General features: G+C 36.3%; 1 protein-coding gene across 2 annotated transcripts in view; it reads right to left on the reverse strand.

Annotated features, from left to right (window-relative positions):
* CTSC (cathepsin C) overlaps positions 1–15,832 on the reverse strand; it is a 35,364-nt gene extending 19,532 nt beyond the window's left edge. The window contains exons 1-4 of one of the 2 annotated variants that reach the window (XM_039848313.1): positions 15,548–15,832; positions 13,738–13,883; positions 9,179–9,263; positions 5,115–7,537 (exon numbers count right to left, since the gene is read on the reverse strand). In XM_039848313.1, coding sequence (XP_039704247.1) covers positions 7,527–7,537; positions 9,179–9,263; positions 13,738–13,883; positions 15,548–15,719 — 414 coding nt within the window. In that variant the 5' untranslated portion in view covers positions 15,720–15,832 and the 3' untranslated portion in view covers positions 5,115–7,526. Of the gene's footprint in view, positions 1–5,114; positions 7,538–9,178; positions 9,264–13,737; positions 13,884–15,547 lie in introns of those variants that run through there. The other variant, XM_039848312.1, reaches the window with a different exon arrangement.
* Between the last annotated feature and the right edge of the window lie 400 nt (positions 15,833–16,232).

Here is a 16,232-nt window from a genome sequence, read left to right on the forward strand (position 1 = left end):
GCCCCAGCTCTTAAGAAGTTCAGAATTCAATAAAGCAAATAAAGATGTAAATAATTCATTATGACATCACGTTTCAGAAAGCTAACCATGCTTGGAGAAGCCTGGGAAATTTCTCCATTTAAGCAGAAATTCAGATCACAAATAAAATGACTTTAAAAAATGTACCAAAAGAGTTAGGGGCATTCAAAGTAGAAGGCACAGGCCCCACAGCTCTCATCAGTGTGGTTTTGTTTATTGGCACAAATAAGTCATAGTGATAAGCACAATGGTTAACACCAAATAAACTTCCCCTAAAAGGGGAAGGCAGGCTTATTATTTTGAGAGGAGGGGGAAAAATAATCAGAGTATGCATGATTTTGCTGCAGTCCCTTATCATTCACACTTGTTCGAGGGCTCTCTTCACCAGTATGACAGAACTACTGAGCCTTAACATTTACCTAGCACTCCGTACTTCATATAAACATTTTACAGATTACCTCCATAAATCTTGGAGGTCGAGAACATAGATGATATAGTCTTAGGGTACCAAAAAGTAGCTAAAGGAGGAGGTCTAACTAGAATTCACAGTCAAGGACTCCTAGAACCAAGCATTCTTCCCAGTACCGTGCACTACTTCTCCATACATTTTCCCTTCTCCTAATGAGCCAGAGAAGTAAGCATATAGGTTAACTGCCCAAAATACTGAGAAGAGATACCAAGAATTCATGCAGCAAAGACTTAAAACCCATTTTGCAAAGGGTCTCCATCTCTATCATTTGAGTCTCACAATGGGATAATAAGCATTATTCTTCTCATTAAAAAAAAAAAAAAAAAAAAGTGGCTTTGCAAAGTTAAATGTGGAAGAAAGCATTCAAATATGGGTTCATTGTTTTATCCATTCTGTCCTTTAAAATGTTGGACAAGATTAACTGACTCTCAAAAGTGAGGTCCAAATAGTTGTCCAAGGCCGTTAAGAGCCACCATTTTGCCAAGAGTTTATGATGCAGAGCAGAGGACATGTCTTCAGGCTTGACTGCTTATAGCAATCCAGCTTTGCCACTTCCTGGCTGTGTGATTCTGAACAAGTTAGCAAGTTACGTATCCTCTCTGTACTTTCGGTTTCCTCATCTGTAAAATCAGGATGATGATAATAGACTCCACCGCATAGGCTGTGTTTTATATATACTAACCCATTTAATTTTCACAGCAATCTATGATGTTGTTCTTTCTACACACACAAAAATAAGCACTGTGAGAACAGGATTTCTGTTTATTCAGCAACTAGAAAACTATCCGGCACTAGGAAGCAGTTATTGAATGAGTGAATAAATAAATGAATAATAGAAAATAATAACAAATAGCAAGTCCTATTTCAACAATAACACAGAAATTCAGAAGATATACAAAGTTTAAAATAGAAGTGTGGTGCTGCCATGATATCAGAAATCGAACTCTGACGCATAGCATTACTTCAGAAATATCAATCTTCCTCTCTGAACCCAGTTTCCCTATCAGTAAATTTAGGTTGATCTAGAAGTTCCAAAATATCTCTTCAAGCTTCCTAACTTTACAGTCCTTTCATCTGTGGATTTCCTATTTAATATTCATAAAGCCAGGTAAATAATTCTTAATTTGGACACATTTTATTTTTATACTAGGAGTATTTATATATCTAAGTAATCCTAAATAATCCTTAAAAAACTACAACTGTTTCGTTGTTTTAACTCAAACAAATGTACTACAAGTGTACCATTTCTGAAACATTAAATTGATAGAATTATTTTCCATTAAAAATTTTTATTTTACATTATTCTGTACTTTACCCAATCTAAAGAAATTTGGTCGTAGTCAGAACTTGAAATTACCTTATAAAAGGTAGGACAGGACTGTAACACCACTGTGCAAGACAGCTTCAGTTTTGGAAAAAAGAGGCATTTTACCACTTCAGAAGCAAAGTGCTCAGTATCTTAACTTGAGAAGACCACACACTGTGCCCCCATTATCTTCTTATCTGAATGTTCTCGGGGTATCTGTCATTTTTCCTGCTATTACAAAATACTCCTTATGTGATTTTTGACATTATTACCAATTAAGAAGTTGAAGTCTTGGCTACACTATCCAAGCTGAAATGGAGCCAATTTTTTTTTTTTCCGTAAGGGCTTTATTTCTTTTATATAAACATTAGTCTCTGAATACTGCCTTGCACAGATGGGATAATTTAAATTTCTATTCATTTATGCCAATTTCTATTGCAGCAAATAGATAAATTCATAAAATCTGACGAAACTCCAAGCCCAAGCACTTAAGTTTATAAAACTACTAGAATTCAATAACCATCCTATTGCTTCTTTGAAATTACCATTCTTTGAATTACAAAGCACTCACAATCCCTACCCCTTCTTTAATTTCCTACTCATTTTATCAACTATCCAATTAGATCTACTTAGTAATATTCACCAACTGAAAAAGAACAGGTTGGGATATTTTTAGAACTTTAGTTATTTACCCCGATCTCTGTCTTAACTGCATAGAGGGGAGAAAAATCATTTACACCTTGTTCAACTGTTTTCCTGATAAATAATATACCTAGCAAATATTTGGATATTTAATTTATGAAAGACACTGGCTGTGAGACAAATGAAGTCTAGTAAAAAGGACTTCGCCCTTTATATTCTTGTTTTGCTACTTATTCACATATCTTTGAACAAGTCACAATTAGGGTATCTCAATTTTTTCATCAGATAATGGGAATGATGCCTACTTCACTTGATTCCTATAAAGGATAAAGATGACAGTGAAGTTTAAACAGTTAAAAAATTTATAAAATACTAAACAAGTAACAATATAAACATTATCATTTGTTACCATGGGGGATATGAAACTGTTTAAGACTTTAGCCAAGACATCAAATAACTCATACTCTAGCTCAAACTGCCAACTGAGCAGTTGATTCGGGTCCTATCCTGTCAAACAGTGATTTTAAATGAGATCCAAAATGAGCTGAAAAGATGATTCATTGAAATAGAAAACATTATAATTTCAATTTTTATTTCTAATACAGGAAGAAAACTGAAATCCAACTTCTATTATTATTTTATATGCAAAGCAACACTGATAGCCCTACTCAGTTCTAATATTAAATGTTCGCCTGTCACGCACATTGTGCTACCTATGAGATGGTTAGGACACAGTATATTCCCTTTTATATGTGCCTGCTTAAATTTACTTGTGTATATACTGATTTAAGCTAACTCTCACAAAATAAACAAGTAGCTTAAAATAATACCTGCAAAGAAACCAGGATTTGCCGATACTGTCGATGTAAATAGAAGCAAACATAAGAAAATGACAAAGCTTACATTTACCCCATTCATTCTATGAGTTCTGTCAGTCACGTTAAAAGGTGAGATGGTTTTGGAAAGAGATGCTTTGAAATGGTTCCATCACTGTAGTATTCGTTTTTAATCTTATTTATCAACAAAACAAATGTTTCAGTTCAAATTTGTCTGTTAGCGTTGCCACTGTCACCAACACCAAACAGCAGTTCTTCTAAACTCTACTAAACCTGTGACTTCCATACTTTTAACAAAATGGGTCAAAACTACTGACATTCTTTATTTTAAAGGATTTTAATTAGAAAATTCTATTTCCAAATTTTGAAAATTTGCATTAATGAAGATTATCCATAACAGAGACTCTCGCACTGCTTTTGGCAATTATAATGAAGCACACTTGTATATTGTTTTCAAAGGATATTATCATGATAGCAAACATATTAGGAGTGCATGTATATAATTTTTAAATGTATCTATACATACTATGGAATACATAATAAAACATTTGGACATCTAGGTCTATTCCAAAAAGATCATTTCACCATTTCAGAAAAGAATATCTCTCACGATAGAATGATTTAATGATAAACCACATCTGTAGAGATATTACATTCCAGAAATACTGAAGAACAAAGAATGTTTATTCAATATTTTGCCCTTGGTTCACTGTATATATATACATTTAAGTGCTAATTAACCATTTCCATTTGCTGTCAGGTCTGGAGTATGAATAAAGCTATTATATGGCAATACAAGAGAACAAGGCACATTTTACTAAATTACTTTTTTAATTTACTAAATTTTACTAAATTCTGCCAAACCTACCTAGGAGTACCTCATCTTTCTTCAGGAAGAAACAAACATCCCTATGTCAGTTTCAAGATTTGCTCTACTTTTCTGCCTACTAACTAGACTTAGCCATTTACTTGAAAAGTTGAATTTTAATAAATTGCAAAACTGCCAGGAAACTGTCACAGTGGTTGCAACCAAATAACTTCTAGCACTTTACCGAAGGAATTGGTAGCTAGATTTACATGTAAAAATGGAGAATCATAAATTTATTTCCAGTGTTGAAAAAAGCATTGTTAGAACCAAAATATATTCCTGATCTGGTTAAGAAAACGGCAATTTACCACTGAGCAAAGTAGCCAAAGTCCCTTGGCTCATTCATTACTTACTCGTTCATAATTTTTTTTAATTTAATTTTTTAATTATAGTTGACATACAATATATATTAGCTTCAGGTGCACAACTTAGTGATTAGACACTTATATAACTTTTGAAGTGATCGCTTCAAAAAGTTTAGTATCCATCTGACATCATATATAGTTATTACAATATTATTGACTATATTCCCTATATTGGACTTTACATCCCTCACTCATATACTCTTGAAACTGTATGGTTGGAAGAATTCTTAAGAGTTCACCTAATCTATCCTTTAGCTGGTGCTTCTCGCCGTACTTCATAGGGATGAGGCGTAATCAACAGCACTACAGGCTAGCTGACTCTCCAAGCTTCGGGGAGCCACTGCAGTCATGAGTGGCTCCCTCTATTTCCCCTGTCAGCTAATTTAGTTTTTAATAATTCTGAAAATTTGCTCTTTTTAACTTTGAGCTCTATCTTGACTTCTATAGTCTCATATAAAACCTAAAACATAAATAAACAGAATAAAATTTATAAGGTTCATCTGTTTTCTAAGATGTCATTCTACAAATATGGCCTGGGAATCTACTGTAGGCTCTCAAAGGTAACAGTACTTTTAGAAACGTGTCAATAAAACAACAGGACAACACAATAATATATTATTCAATTGTCTTTTACAAATATTTATTGAAGCCTTATTATTTATCACATATTATGCTACACATAGGGAATAAAGTAGTTAGTACTACAGAGTTGATCCTTACCCTCATGGGGTTTGAAGACCAGAGGAGAAGACAAACTGGCAATTACAACAGAGAATGCTAAGCAGTATTCAGTATTATACTATGATGTCTTCCAACACACATATCTGCAATTCTGTACCCACCAAGTCTTCTCTTCTTCCGTAATCAAAACATTTAGATGCAAAGTTACACAGAGAAACAAAAAATAAAAATCACTTTAGTAGAAGTAATTTTAAATTTTATAATACATTTTTATACTTATTGGTTGCTTTGTCTGTATTTATATCCTGAAAAATCAGTATGAAAATATACAATCCTCTTAGAACTCTGGAGGCAGGTAACCTGATATTTTTCAGAGCAGAGAAGCAGAAATATAAACATAGCACCATTCCTGATTTGTGTTTCTAGAACCCTATAGAATAAATTATTTATAAGCTGATTATTACTTGCGAAAAGTCTTTGAAAAGACAAGAGAAGTCTGGTTAATTTTCCAAGCACCTATAAAGTTCTGTGTGCTTTAGGTTCTGAAACTACACAGGGAAATAAATAGATTTTTCATTTTGGAAGAAGACAAAGACATGCTATCAAATCATTCCATTACAGCAAAGTTGGTACTACCAGAGCAGAGGTACCTGAAAAGCTAATGGGAACAAAAATTATGGCACTTCTCCAACTAAAGGATTTGGAGAGTGTTTCACAGAGGTGGCATTGAGAACCCGAGTGATGAAGTTATCAGGTCCTGAGGTAGGAGGGAAGAAACTATCCAGATAGTAGTCAGCTGCATTGTTCCTTCATCTTTATAATATATAACCTTCCCAGGCCAGTATCCCTCAAATGGTATAAAAGGTTATCTGAACCAACAAAGTAAAGATGTCAACCTGCTATCTAGAAAAAAGATTCCTCCATTCAAGCAGAGATGCAGAAGGGAAGTCCTTCCAGACAATACGAATCAGGTGTAGCCCCACATTTTTAGTTTACCAAGGCTGATATTAATCAGCTCTAAACAATTGAGGAGGAAACTAGTCATTGTTTAGCAGGAAAGAGCTAAATTATATCAGCAATCAGTGTGAACAATAGTACTATTAAGAGGAATTAATTTGGCAAAGGTACTTAAATTATACTTAATTTGAAGTTTACAAAGTTTCCCTTCCAAATTTTGAGGATTACAAAGGGAAGAAGGTAATTTTTTGTTTTGAATGACAGGACCCTGGCTTAGAAAAGAAAATGAGTAGCCTCATTGGTAAGGGAACCTAAGCTTCAAGCAAATTCTTCTAAAATTTCAACAGGAGCCAATGCAGTGCATTTTCTATTCTATTAAACTAACATTTGTGATGTTTGTAGACTAGGATTCAGCAGAAAATCCTCCCGAATGTGACTCCAAGTACCTGAACTGCTTCATGAATTGGCTTTTCTTTCACTCTTTAGCCCCAAGGAAGTCCTTAGGCTTGAAAGACTGGCCCTTATCATTTCACAGTTAAGCCGTGTGAGCACAAGCACTATACGAGACTAATTATCCTTTTCTATAAAATGAAGCTGGTAATATTTACTTTATAGAGTTTTGGTAAGATAAAGTACCTCAAGTTTTTAACACAAGGCTGGCACCTACTCAAAAACAAAATAAATAATGTATTAATCATATCACATTTCTGGCCAGTGGTACTGCAGGCTTATGATCTGCAAAAAGATAGCCTTCAGCAGAGTTTGGCTTATCACAGAAAACCTCTTTACCCTAAACATGTCCTCCATAAGACCATCTTCCCAACATATCTGTGCATCTCAAGGTATCCTGAAGCCTTATTTTCTCCTTAGAATAAGTGCTGGGGTGCCTCAAGGTAATGAGAGAAAGAGAAGGCATTCAGGAAGAAACTTTTACTAGAATAAAATTTGCACTGTAAGCAAAACTAAACACAAAATACCAATCCTAGCCAGTTTGGAAAAATCACTTTAATAGAAGGGTATTTAAAAGAGAAAAAAAAAAGAAAAACTTGTGTTGCATATTGTTCCTTGCATTCAAAGGCTGAATGGTGAAGCGTCTAAAACTTCCAGATTTTTAATTTCTCCTCGTAGTCTCTGGTTGTTCACATTCCAAAATGGTGGGGGCTGCTTTCCACAGAAAAGCTCAGGAGGGCAGCTGCCTTGGAGGTAGGTCACCAGAATTCCTCTGCATTTTGCATGCACATAAAGACTCCAGAAAGGACTGTCGCTGCTACAGGCCTCTGCTAGCTGTTAGAGGTAGGTAGGTCCAGTGCTGCATGCTGCTCTGCCTCTTAGCCCCAAAGCCTGTTTTGGGCTGTAGTTTTAAAAGAGCCCTTCAACAGATGCTCTATTTAATAACTACAAGACAATAAAAACTAAAGTTATAAAGTAACAAGGATCATACTGTCTCTTAAAAATGTTTAATCATATTAGATTCTTTTAAATTAAAAAAAAATCAGTACTAGTATTTGAGATGCCGATATATATATATTTTTAATGCTATTTAAGACATTCACAAAAAGCCACAATTCTCAAAAGCTGAATGCTTAAGCAACATGTATTGCGCATGCAGCCAACAGGCTCAAGAAGCACATGCAGATACATTTGAAATTAACTGCCATTGTATAAACCTAACATAATTTTGAAATGTACTTAAGAAACAGGCTAACCTAGCAACTAGATCCATTAAGATGTATACCTTACACATTCTAAATGTAGGCTTGGTGCTCTTGGATCCTGTTTCTAGGTATGAGGCTATTTATCTGATCTAAGGGCAAATGCTAGGGATTTTCTTTTTTACTGGTTTCCATAATTAGGAGGAAGAGAGTTTTAAGCCAGAATTGCATAAACTGCATTTTGAGAATACCTTATTTTTTGTAAGGTAAAAATGGTAGATTTATTTTGGGAAAGTCTTCTCTTATACTTTCCTCCTAAGCTATCGCCATAAATAAAGGTGCTGAGAAGTTCTGAAATAAAGGAATTGATTTAACACATCTACAGTTACACAACTATCGGAAAATAATTCGGAAGAAACGGCTTATTAGTTTCAGTTCTAATTTTTACTTTGACCTGTTACTAGTAGCTGCCTGAAACGATCTCTAAAGCTTAACAAGATGAAATGGTACACCTGATGAACAATCCTACCTGGCAAAGGTGTGAACCACTGTTGGTCCATTAAACAGTTTGGCAAATGCCGATACAGGATAAGGCTACATAGCCAGTTCCATTTTTCATATCTCACTTCTAGTACGTAACAATTAAGTAAAGGAGGATAGGAAAGGTGGAAGATGCTGTGTTAAAATGCAAGGAAGGTTAAGTCCCTATCAACGTTATTCTCTAAGAACCCTTTATTTCTATCAAAATTCTGGATATCTAAATTTATGGATCCAGTGAGAGTAATGATTTAAACATCTATTCTGAAAGAATGAGGAAATGCAAAGGGAAAAATATCCTCTTCTTCTAGTCAATATTTTATGTGCTGAGAAGAAGCCATTTTAAAAAAAAAGATGGGTAATATCTCATAGGGGTAAGTGACAAGTATGTCAATTTCTCTGGAAGAGGCACCTTCTCTGCTAGAAAACACACTTAAAATGCCATGGCCTCATGTGATTTCCTAATGAGTCTGTTTTTTGGGGGCGGGCAGCATAGCTACTTCAAGGGTGTGAACTGAACTTGAGGCAACCTTTTCTTAACTGGGTCTTTATACCTTTCTGGGTTGATGTCTACTTGTGTTGTGAGCATCATACTTGGGAGAGCTAATTTGATGTTTGCAAACAGAATAACATGCTAAAGTGAAAAAGCACTCACACCAAATAGTGTAGGTATGTAAGAGATAGAAAATAAGCAGGCTCAAGCAAAAAATCTACAAGAAAACCATAATCTCTCCAGTCTTCTTCTCCATCTCACTGATGAATAAATAAACATTAATTTACATAAGCCACCAGGAGGAGGGAAGCTTGCTTTAAATAAGAAAGTTAAAAATATTTCAATGGAGCTCACCCAGGTTGTTCCTCTGATGTGGCAAAGCATATATTCTCACAGTTCCCAGTTGCATGAACAACTGACTGATAAAATCAGTGACATCCTATGAAAAGTTTACAATGGTAAACTAAGTCATTATGCTGAGATTAAACATCATCATGAAAGAAAACAAAACACATAGTTAAGCATGCATTAAGTGCTAAACTTATTATTCTGTCCCTCAATTGAAACACTCTTAGAAGTAAACCCCTAGGTGTTTAAAGAAAAATCCTAACCTTGGTATATTTCATCTACATTAAAACAAGCAAATCTATCCCAATAAGAAGTATTCTAAAAGCTGAATTCTTACATCTTAAAAATGAACCCAGAAGGCACAGCAGAAAAATGGTACAAGATTCCCAAATCCTTTACTGTAGAAACACATGATTAGCATTTCTGGCTCTGACAAGCTTGAAACTTATAAGTCACTGGCACAAAAATGGGCAAATAAATCCTCTGGTATGGATTTCCCAACCATTTCCCAAACATTCCAAGACTCCCGAATTTTCCTGTTTTGAATAACAACCTGCTTTAGAAACACTACCGTAGTATTTTTTAGCTTACAGTTCTTTTAAGACTGGTGGACCTCAAACAAAAACTCAATTAGAAATCAGTGAAGTTTGCTTGACTATCACCAAATAAATTTTTCAGCCACAATGAGTCTATATCCCTTCTATACATCTTCAGCTCTTGAATAGCTTAATTTTCAAAAAAATCTAAGTTCCTTCTCTACTGCTTCCTTTTACAGCCTTGGAGAAAGTGAAATGAGAAACAGTAAAAGGTTAGAAAGTCTATTCAACCTGAGGTATTCTTTGGAGGTTAGTTTGTTTCATATGACTTCCTTCCTCTGGGCAATTTGGTAGAGAGGGTGGCGTACAGAGGAGCTTTATACATACTTATCATAAATGAACAAATATATAAAAGCATAAAGAAGAAAAAATTACCACTTATCCACCCTGTGCATAAAGTCAGCCATAATTAAATGTCCTTTATATTGTTTTGTCTTGTTACATTGTGTTATTTCCAAGAAGTTGGCTGTTTTTAATATGCAGGTACTTTTCAAGTTACAAACTTATTGGAATGTGCCAGCTATAACCAAATTGTCCGTGCTATTAAAATATGATAGTCTTCGAAACCGGCCTGCAGACAGTATTGCATTTTATTTTCGGCAGCATATTGTTTTAAAGGAAAATTGAAAATGAAGGCCTCTAACAAAGTTTCTGTTGTGACATGGGTCTAATTACTCATTGTTTTACTTAAAATTGTTTCAAAAGTTTAGGGACCTGCCTGGGTAAGTCCTAAATGCATTTGAATTTGTAAACCCAAAAGTGTTCAGATAACTGAATGTCTGCAGGAAGTCGAGAAGAAAAAAGTATCTTTTAAGAATATTTGCCTACTATTTCCAAGTGAGGCCTGAATAAGAACTTAATGAAGGAAGTTTCTAGCAATAGGAGTGGTATCACAATTACTCCAAAGTTGGAATGCAGGGTAAAGAATGTGGAAGCTGTCTACTCTGTCTAGCTGCAGGATGATCTGGGGGAACAGAAGGTGGAGCAGGAGCCTAACAGAATACCTGCGTGTATCACCTGCTCAGCAAACTCTAGCAGAAACAGCAATAAGAAACAATCTGATGAAAGCATATCTGAAGAGGTCAAAAGAAAAACAAATGGTAAGGTCTGTATTAATCAATGGAGAGATCTGAAAATCCAATTGATCTGTAGAATAACAGTGTAGAGACTACTGTAGCAAGTTGACATAGCAAAAATTTGCCAGATATTTCCATAATGGTGGTCGGCTCAATGGACTATGCTGTTAATTTATATAAGACACTTAAACTTGAATAACAAATATTGATTAGGTATTGATAATTCTTCATTTAAAAAAATAAATTATTTTCACTTAAGATACTTTCTAAGTCTGCAGGAATGTCTCATGTGCTTTACTCGTTAAATAGGTTTGTATTTTTCTCGAGTTACACACCCAGCATGCTTTCCACAATACCACTGCAGGAAATACTCTGATGCTGTGGTAAAATCCAGCAAGCTTTCAGTGTTAACGAGCATCACCAAACGCTTTTAATTTTCCTATTTTCTAAAGTCAACTCTATTACTTTTCTTAAACTTTGAAAAACTGTTCCCTGTATCTTTCAGTTAGATTTGCTAAACGGATAAGGATTGTATCACTCTACAAAATATGTTTATCTGGAACTAGTTGATTATGTTAAGAGAAATCTTAAAACAAAGTTTCTTATGTGTATTCTACTCTGCTTATCGAAATTATGAACTTTGCAGCAAGGTCTAACCACTGACCAGTCAGAGGGGTAGATTTTTCATCAGGAAAAGAAAAAATGGCCCAAATAATGGTTCTGTCAAATGTGCACTTAAAAAATATATACTGAAATCAGCATTAGAACACTGTTCCCATTTTTATTCCTAATGAGAGAATACCATCGAGAAGCAAATGATTAGGTAGGATCTGCCCTACAACATCAACTATAGTGACTCTTCCTACTTATGGTTGAGAACACTTACCTGACATTAAAAGGTGATTTTCTATTGACCTGGTACTAATGTGCTGAGGATATGGAAAAATACCAAATTTGCTTATGTTGTAATTTAAAAAGAAATTCAAAGAAGTGTTCTGACTCCTCCTTCAGTTACCGTCCGTTCTCTCTGTCCCTACCAGCTCCAGACTCCTATATAAGCTCAGAGCAAACTGACTGAAAAATATTATTGGAGGAAAATTGCCCTTGTCAATTTCTGATTATGACTAGAGTAATTTAAATGCTGACTTTAGAAGTTTCCTCACCAGTATCTTCAATTTTAGAGAAAGAATGAAGTTTTCTAAGCCAAATGGGTAAACTATTTGCTCATCTATACATATACTACTCCTCATCTTGCACTTATGCAATTTATTCAACTTCCTATTTCTCAGCTGAATTCCACTGCATCCATTCATTTTCATTTTTTTTTTTAAATGAATATGGACTAAGTGCCTATTGATGTATCAAGCAAGAAAGCAGGAGGGAGACGGGGAGGCAGAGGGGAGAGAAAAGGGAAGAAGGTGAAGGGGAAGCAGAGTAAGAAGCGGGGAGGATATATGTAATATCTATCTTGAATATCTCTTTGCTTGTACATTAATTCCACAGAATTCTCAACCTGAAGGCAAAAAATATTGAAGAGCTGTGACAGATTACCTTTAAGAGGTCTGTAAAGCTGTAAAGCCCTAGGCTCATCAATATGCAAACCAAGAATTAAAATGAGATTGAATTACATTTACCACATATGCACTACTATTTTAAAAATTCATATAGATACTGTTATAATTTTAAAAAATACAGAGTATCCAGGGGTGATATTAAAAATATATAATGACTGGTCAAACATGGGTTTCAACTAATAAAATGGACTCCTAGCCCTCAACAGCCAGCATGGATAGACAGTTTCTGCCAGATGAATAGCAGACAAGTCAATCCAGGTGAGGGGAGACAACTTTTTCTTCTCTGTCTCCGTTTTCTTTTCTTCCATACTAAAGAGGAGTCCTCATAATTAAAAAATTGAGGGAGCTATTATTCCAAGAAATCGCATTGGCTTACATGTAATATCATATCCTAGTAATTGAATCACAACTCGTGAGAGAAATTATAATTTAGAAGATAGTGCTTTGTTGGTGCTTTGTCTTTCATCATCTTTAACTGAGTCATTCTCCCACTTTCCCATGAATCCCTAGAATTGGCCAATTCTTACCAGATGTTCCAAAGGCTGTAAACTCTATCTCACGAAAAAATCTGTCTTTATTTACTCTTGATTTGTAGTAAGAAGCAGCTAGTTTCAGGCTTACAGACTTAATTTATTTAAACCATTTAATACTCTGCCAACAGGAAAAATTCCAACTTCAGAAAGATATGTAGGGTAGACTTCAATCTGTGCTAAACAATTTTACCCTGGAGTGTGCCTGCAGTTGAAAGCAATGTGTTAGCATGTAAGAACGGACAACAGTTCTTCCCTAGTGAGGGAAGAAAACACACTGGTCTAGCTGGACTACCTATTTAATTAGTCCAAAGAGTAACTCCTATGCTCTCTATCTCTTTGTCTTACTTTAGTCAGTTATTCACATTAATACAGTTAGTATATCATATTACTTCAATGAGTCACTTAGGTCAACTTCTCAGAACCAAGAAGCAATGATAAGAAGGATAGCATAAAAGTATAATAAGTCCAAAAATATTTATAATGCCCACCTTTCCTACGGAATCAAAGCCAAGCGATTTAGGTAACATTTAGAAATAAAGTTATAATAAAAAAATAAATTAAGAATTTGGACATACTTACCACAATGTAAATTTAAACACAGATGGAATGTACGTATCCAAATATAAATCAATTTGTTTTAATCTACTGAATCATCTTAAATAAATTGGCGAAATTATACCATCTATTTCTCTTAGGAAAAGTGGTGTCGATGCTGATTGTCTTTTTAATCTTATTAATCTTATTATTAAATCATTGAAAACGAGTGCATTTTCCAAAGAAACTAACCTTAAAAAAGGCAAACCACTTGTAGTCATTCAACACAACCTCAAAGCCTTGATTGTAAATGATGGTGAAATGGCCAGAATTGCCAAAGTCATCATATGCTGTATCCAACTTCTTAAGGTGCACCACTACTTTTTTTTCAGGTGGTCCTAAAGAAAAGAAAATGCACAACAATGGAAAATTATTTCGACTTTAATAGAAAGAAAATTTCCTCTTCAATTTCCATTATTTTTAAGCTGCTTTCCTTTTATGTTACTTGATTTAGTGAAGATATCTGTGTCCATCTCATTGTCCCCCTCTGTATAGTCCCAGAGGGTTTCAGCCAAATCCTCTTTCTGAGGGCTCAAAAGTTAGAGATACACCAGCAGGTGGAAAGAGTCCAAAAAGTACAGGCCCTGCCTTCCCAGATTATCCAGTTAAGAAAAGGAAAAATGGGGAATGTTGAAAATGACAAGTAGAACTGGGGAGAAGACAAAATAGTAGTCAAAAAGCGGAAATATAAAAATATAAAAAAGATCTGCTATCAGATCAAAAGGACAGAGGACACGATCTCTTCAAAGAAGAAACAGTCTACCTTTCTCTATAATGGCTCTACAGTTCAGAACTTCAAAATCTGAATCCTTCTGAAGTATTCAGGTTTCTGTCCTATAAAACTAATTTGTGCTGATAGAAATTAAGCTTTTAACCTTCAGAAGATGGAGGTTCAGACCCGTGGGTGTCTTTAAATATTATATTAAGGTAAAAAGTACAGTTTATAGGCAGAGGCTGCCTGAAAAGTGTTCTGCTGTGTACATCTGGAGATTTTCACACTTTAGACCATTTTTCCATGTTGCAGATTAATGCTCTGAAATAAGAGATTGCATGTGACAGAAAGTGTAAATCCTGATCTCCCTTCTGCTTCGGACATCTAAGTTTAACTTTCAAAAGAGAAGATGGTTACGCAATGCCACACAGTTGTCTGGAGTTGGACAGTTGAATTGGTCTGTTTAAATAACAAATGACCTGGCAATCTTTGTTTTGCTGACAAGGACATTGTAGCTGAGAGCTTCACTCATTCTGTGAAAGCCACAGGGTGGTAAGGGTTTGGGCAGAACAGAAGTGCCTCTTTTGACCAAGATTGTGTGTTTTCCCTTCTCCCATCGCTAAATTCTTTGTCCTTGGAATAGTCACGGTACCTGAGGGTATATGGAATCTCTCAGTGTGTTCATACATGGTATTTACTGAAAGCCTTCCATGAGCCAGGCATTCTACTTGGCTCTGGGCATTTCCAAATATAATTACTGGCTAAAGAGTTATTAAAAGAATAACAGAAAAAAACTTTCATATACCTCCCTGCAATTATGTCTAAATCAAAATCGCTACGCGTAAGGACTGTTTCCCACACCTAACAAAAGGAGAAAACTTTTCTTGCTATATCCTCAAGTCTTTGAACTTATTTTCACCAGCACAATTAATAGGAAAAAAAAAAAAGACCTGCAGATCGATGGGGAGATCATAAGATTGCACAGTCTAAACTCTCTTCCGAACCAAACAAACTAAAAAACAGAAAACAAAAATTAAGGGGTGGGGGGGAAGTTTTTGAAAAAAGTGTTGAGGCCCCGGGAATAACCAAGAAAACTTGAAGTTAGAATTTTTCCGTATCTCAATATGGACTTGGCAGCCCTGAGTAGGAGAGGACATCCCAAGGGGCCCCTAGTCCAGCCAAGATGTCCTGGCCTCGTGCAGGGGAGCTGCGGAGAAAGGGGCTCAGAGACAGAAAGAAAGGAGTTCCGGGCTGGCACAGGAATCGAGACCTGGGACGCCTGCCGCTTACCCATCACCGTGCAGTTGATATCGTGCCGGGAACCTCCGGGGCCAACCTGGAAGAACCATGTGCCCAGCAGGTCAGGGTACGTGCAGTTGGCAGGTGTGTCACAGTGCGCAGTGCCGACAGTGTAGAAGAGCAGTAGGAGGGCTGCGAGCAGCGAGCCGGGCCAGGTACCCATGCTGGAGGGGCTTGAAGGAGAAGTGGGGGACCAGAAGCAGTAGGGAGCTTGGCGAGGAGTCAGGCACCCAGACCACGCGCGCCTTAAAATAACCCGAGTGCCGGAAACCAGAGGCCTGACAGGGGCGGGGTCTCGATCTGCGCAAGTGGGGTGGAATAGGGGGGTTGGGGGCGGGCGGGAGGAAAGGGAGGAGGGGCATTAGTGGGTGGCTGGGCACCCTGGCACAGGTCTCTGGAGCGCACACCACCTCCTGCCTGGACCTTGAGTCCAAGGAGGAGCCCATGGACACGTTCTATTGCCAAAAGAACGATTAAAAAATGGGATTTAAGAGTCAGTTGGTCTGCATACCCAGACTTCCTCCTTGGGAAAAAGTAAGGGGGAGCAGAGAGGCGGGGAGGGAGGGAGAGAGAGAGAGAGGAGGAAGAAGACAGAAAGAGGAATGGGGGGTGAGTGAACTATGAAGGGAGGTGGGGAGGCCCAGGAGAGGGGAAAACAGAGGTGAGAAAAAGGTCC

This window comes from Pteropus medius, unplaced genomic scaffold (genome assembly GCF_902729225.1).
Source record: "Pteropus medius unplaced genomic scaffold, Ma_sr-lr_union100, whole genome shotgun sequence".
NCBI lineage: Eukaryota > Metazoa > Chordata > Mammalia > Chiroptera > Pteropodidae > Pteropus > Pteropus medius.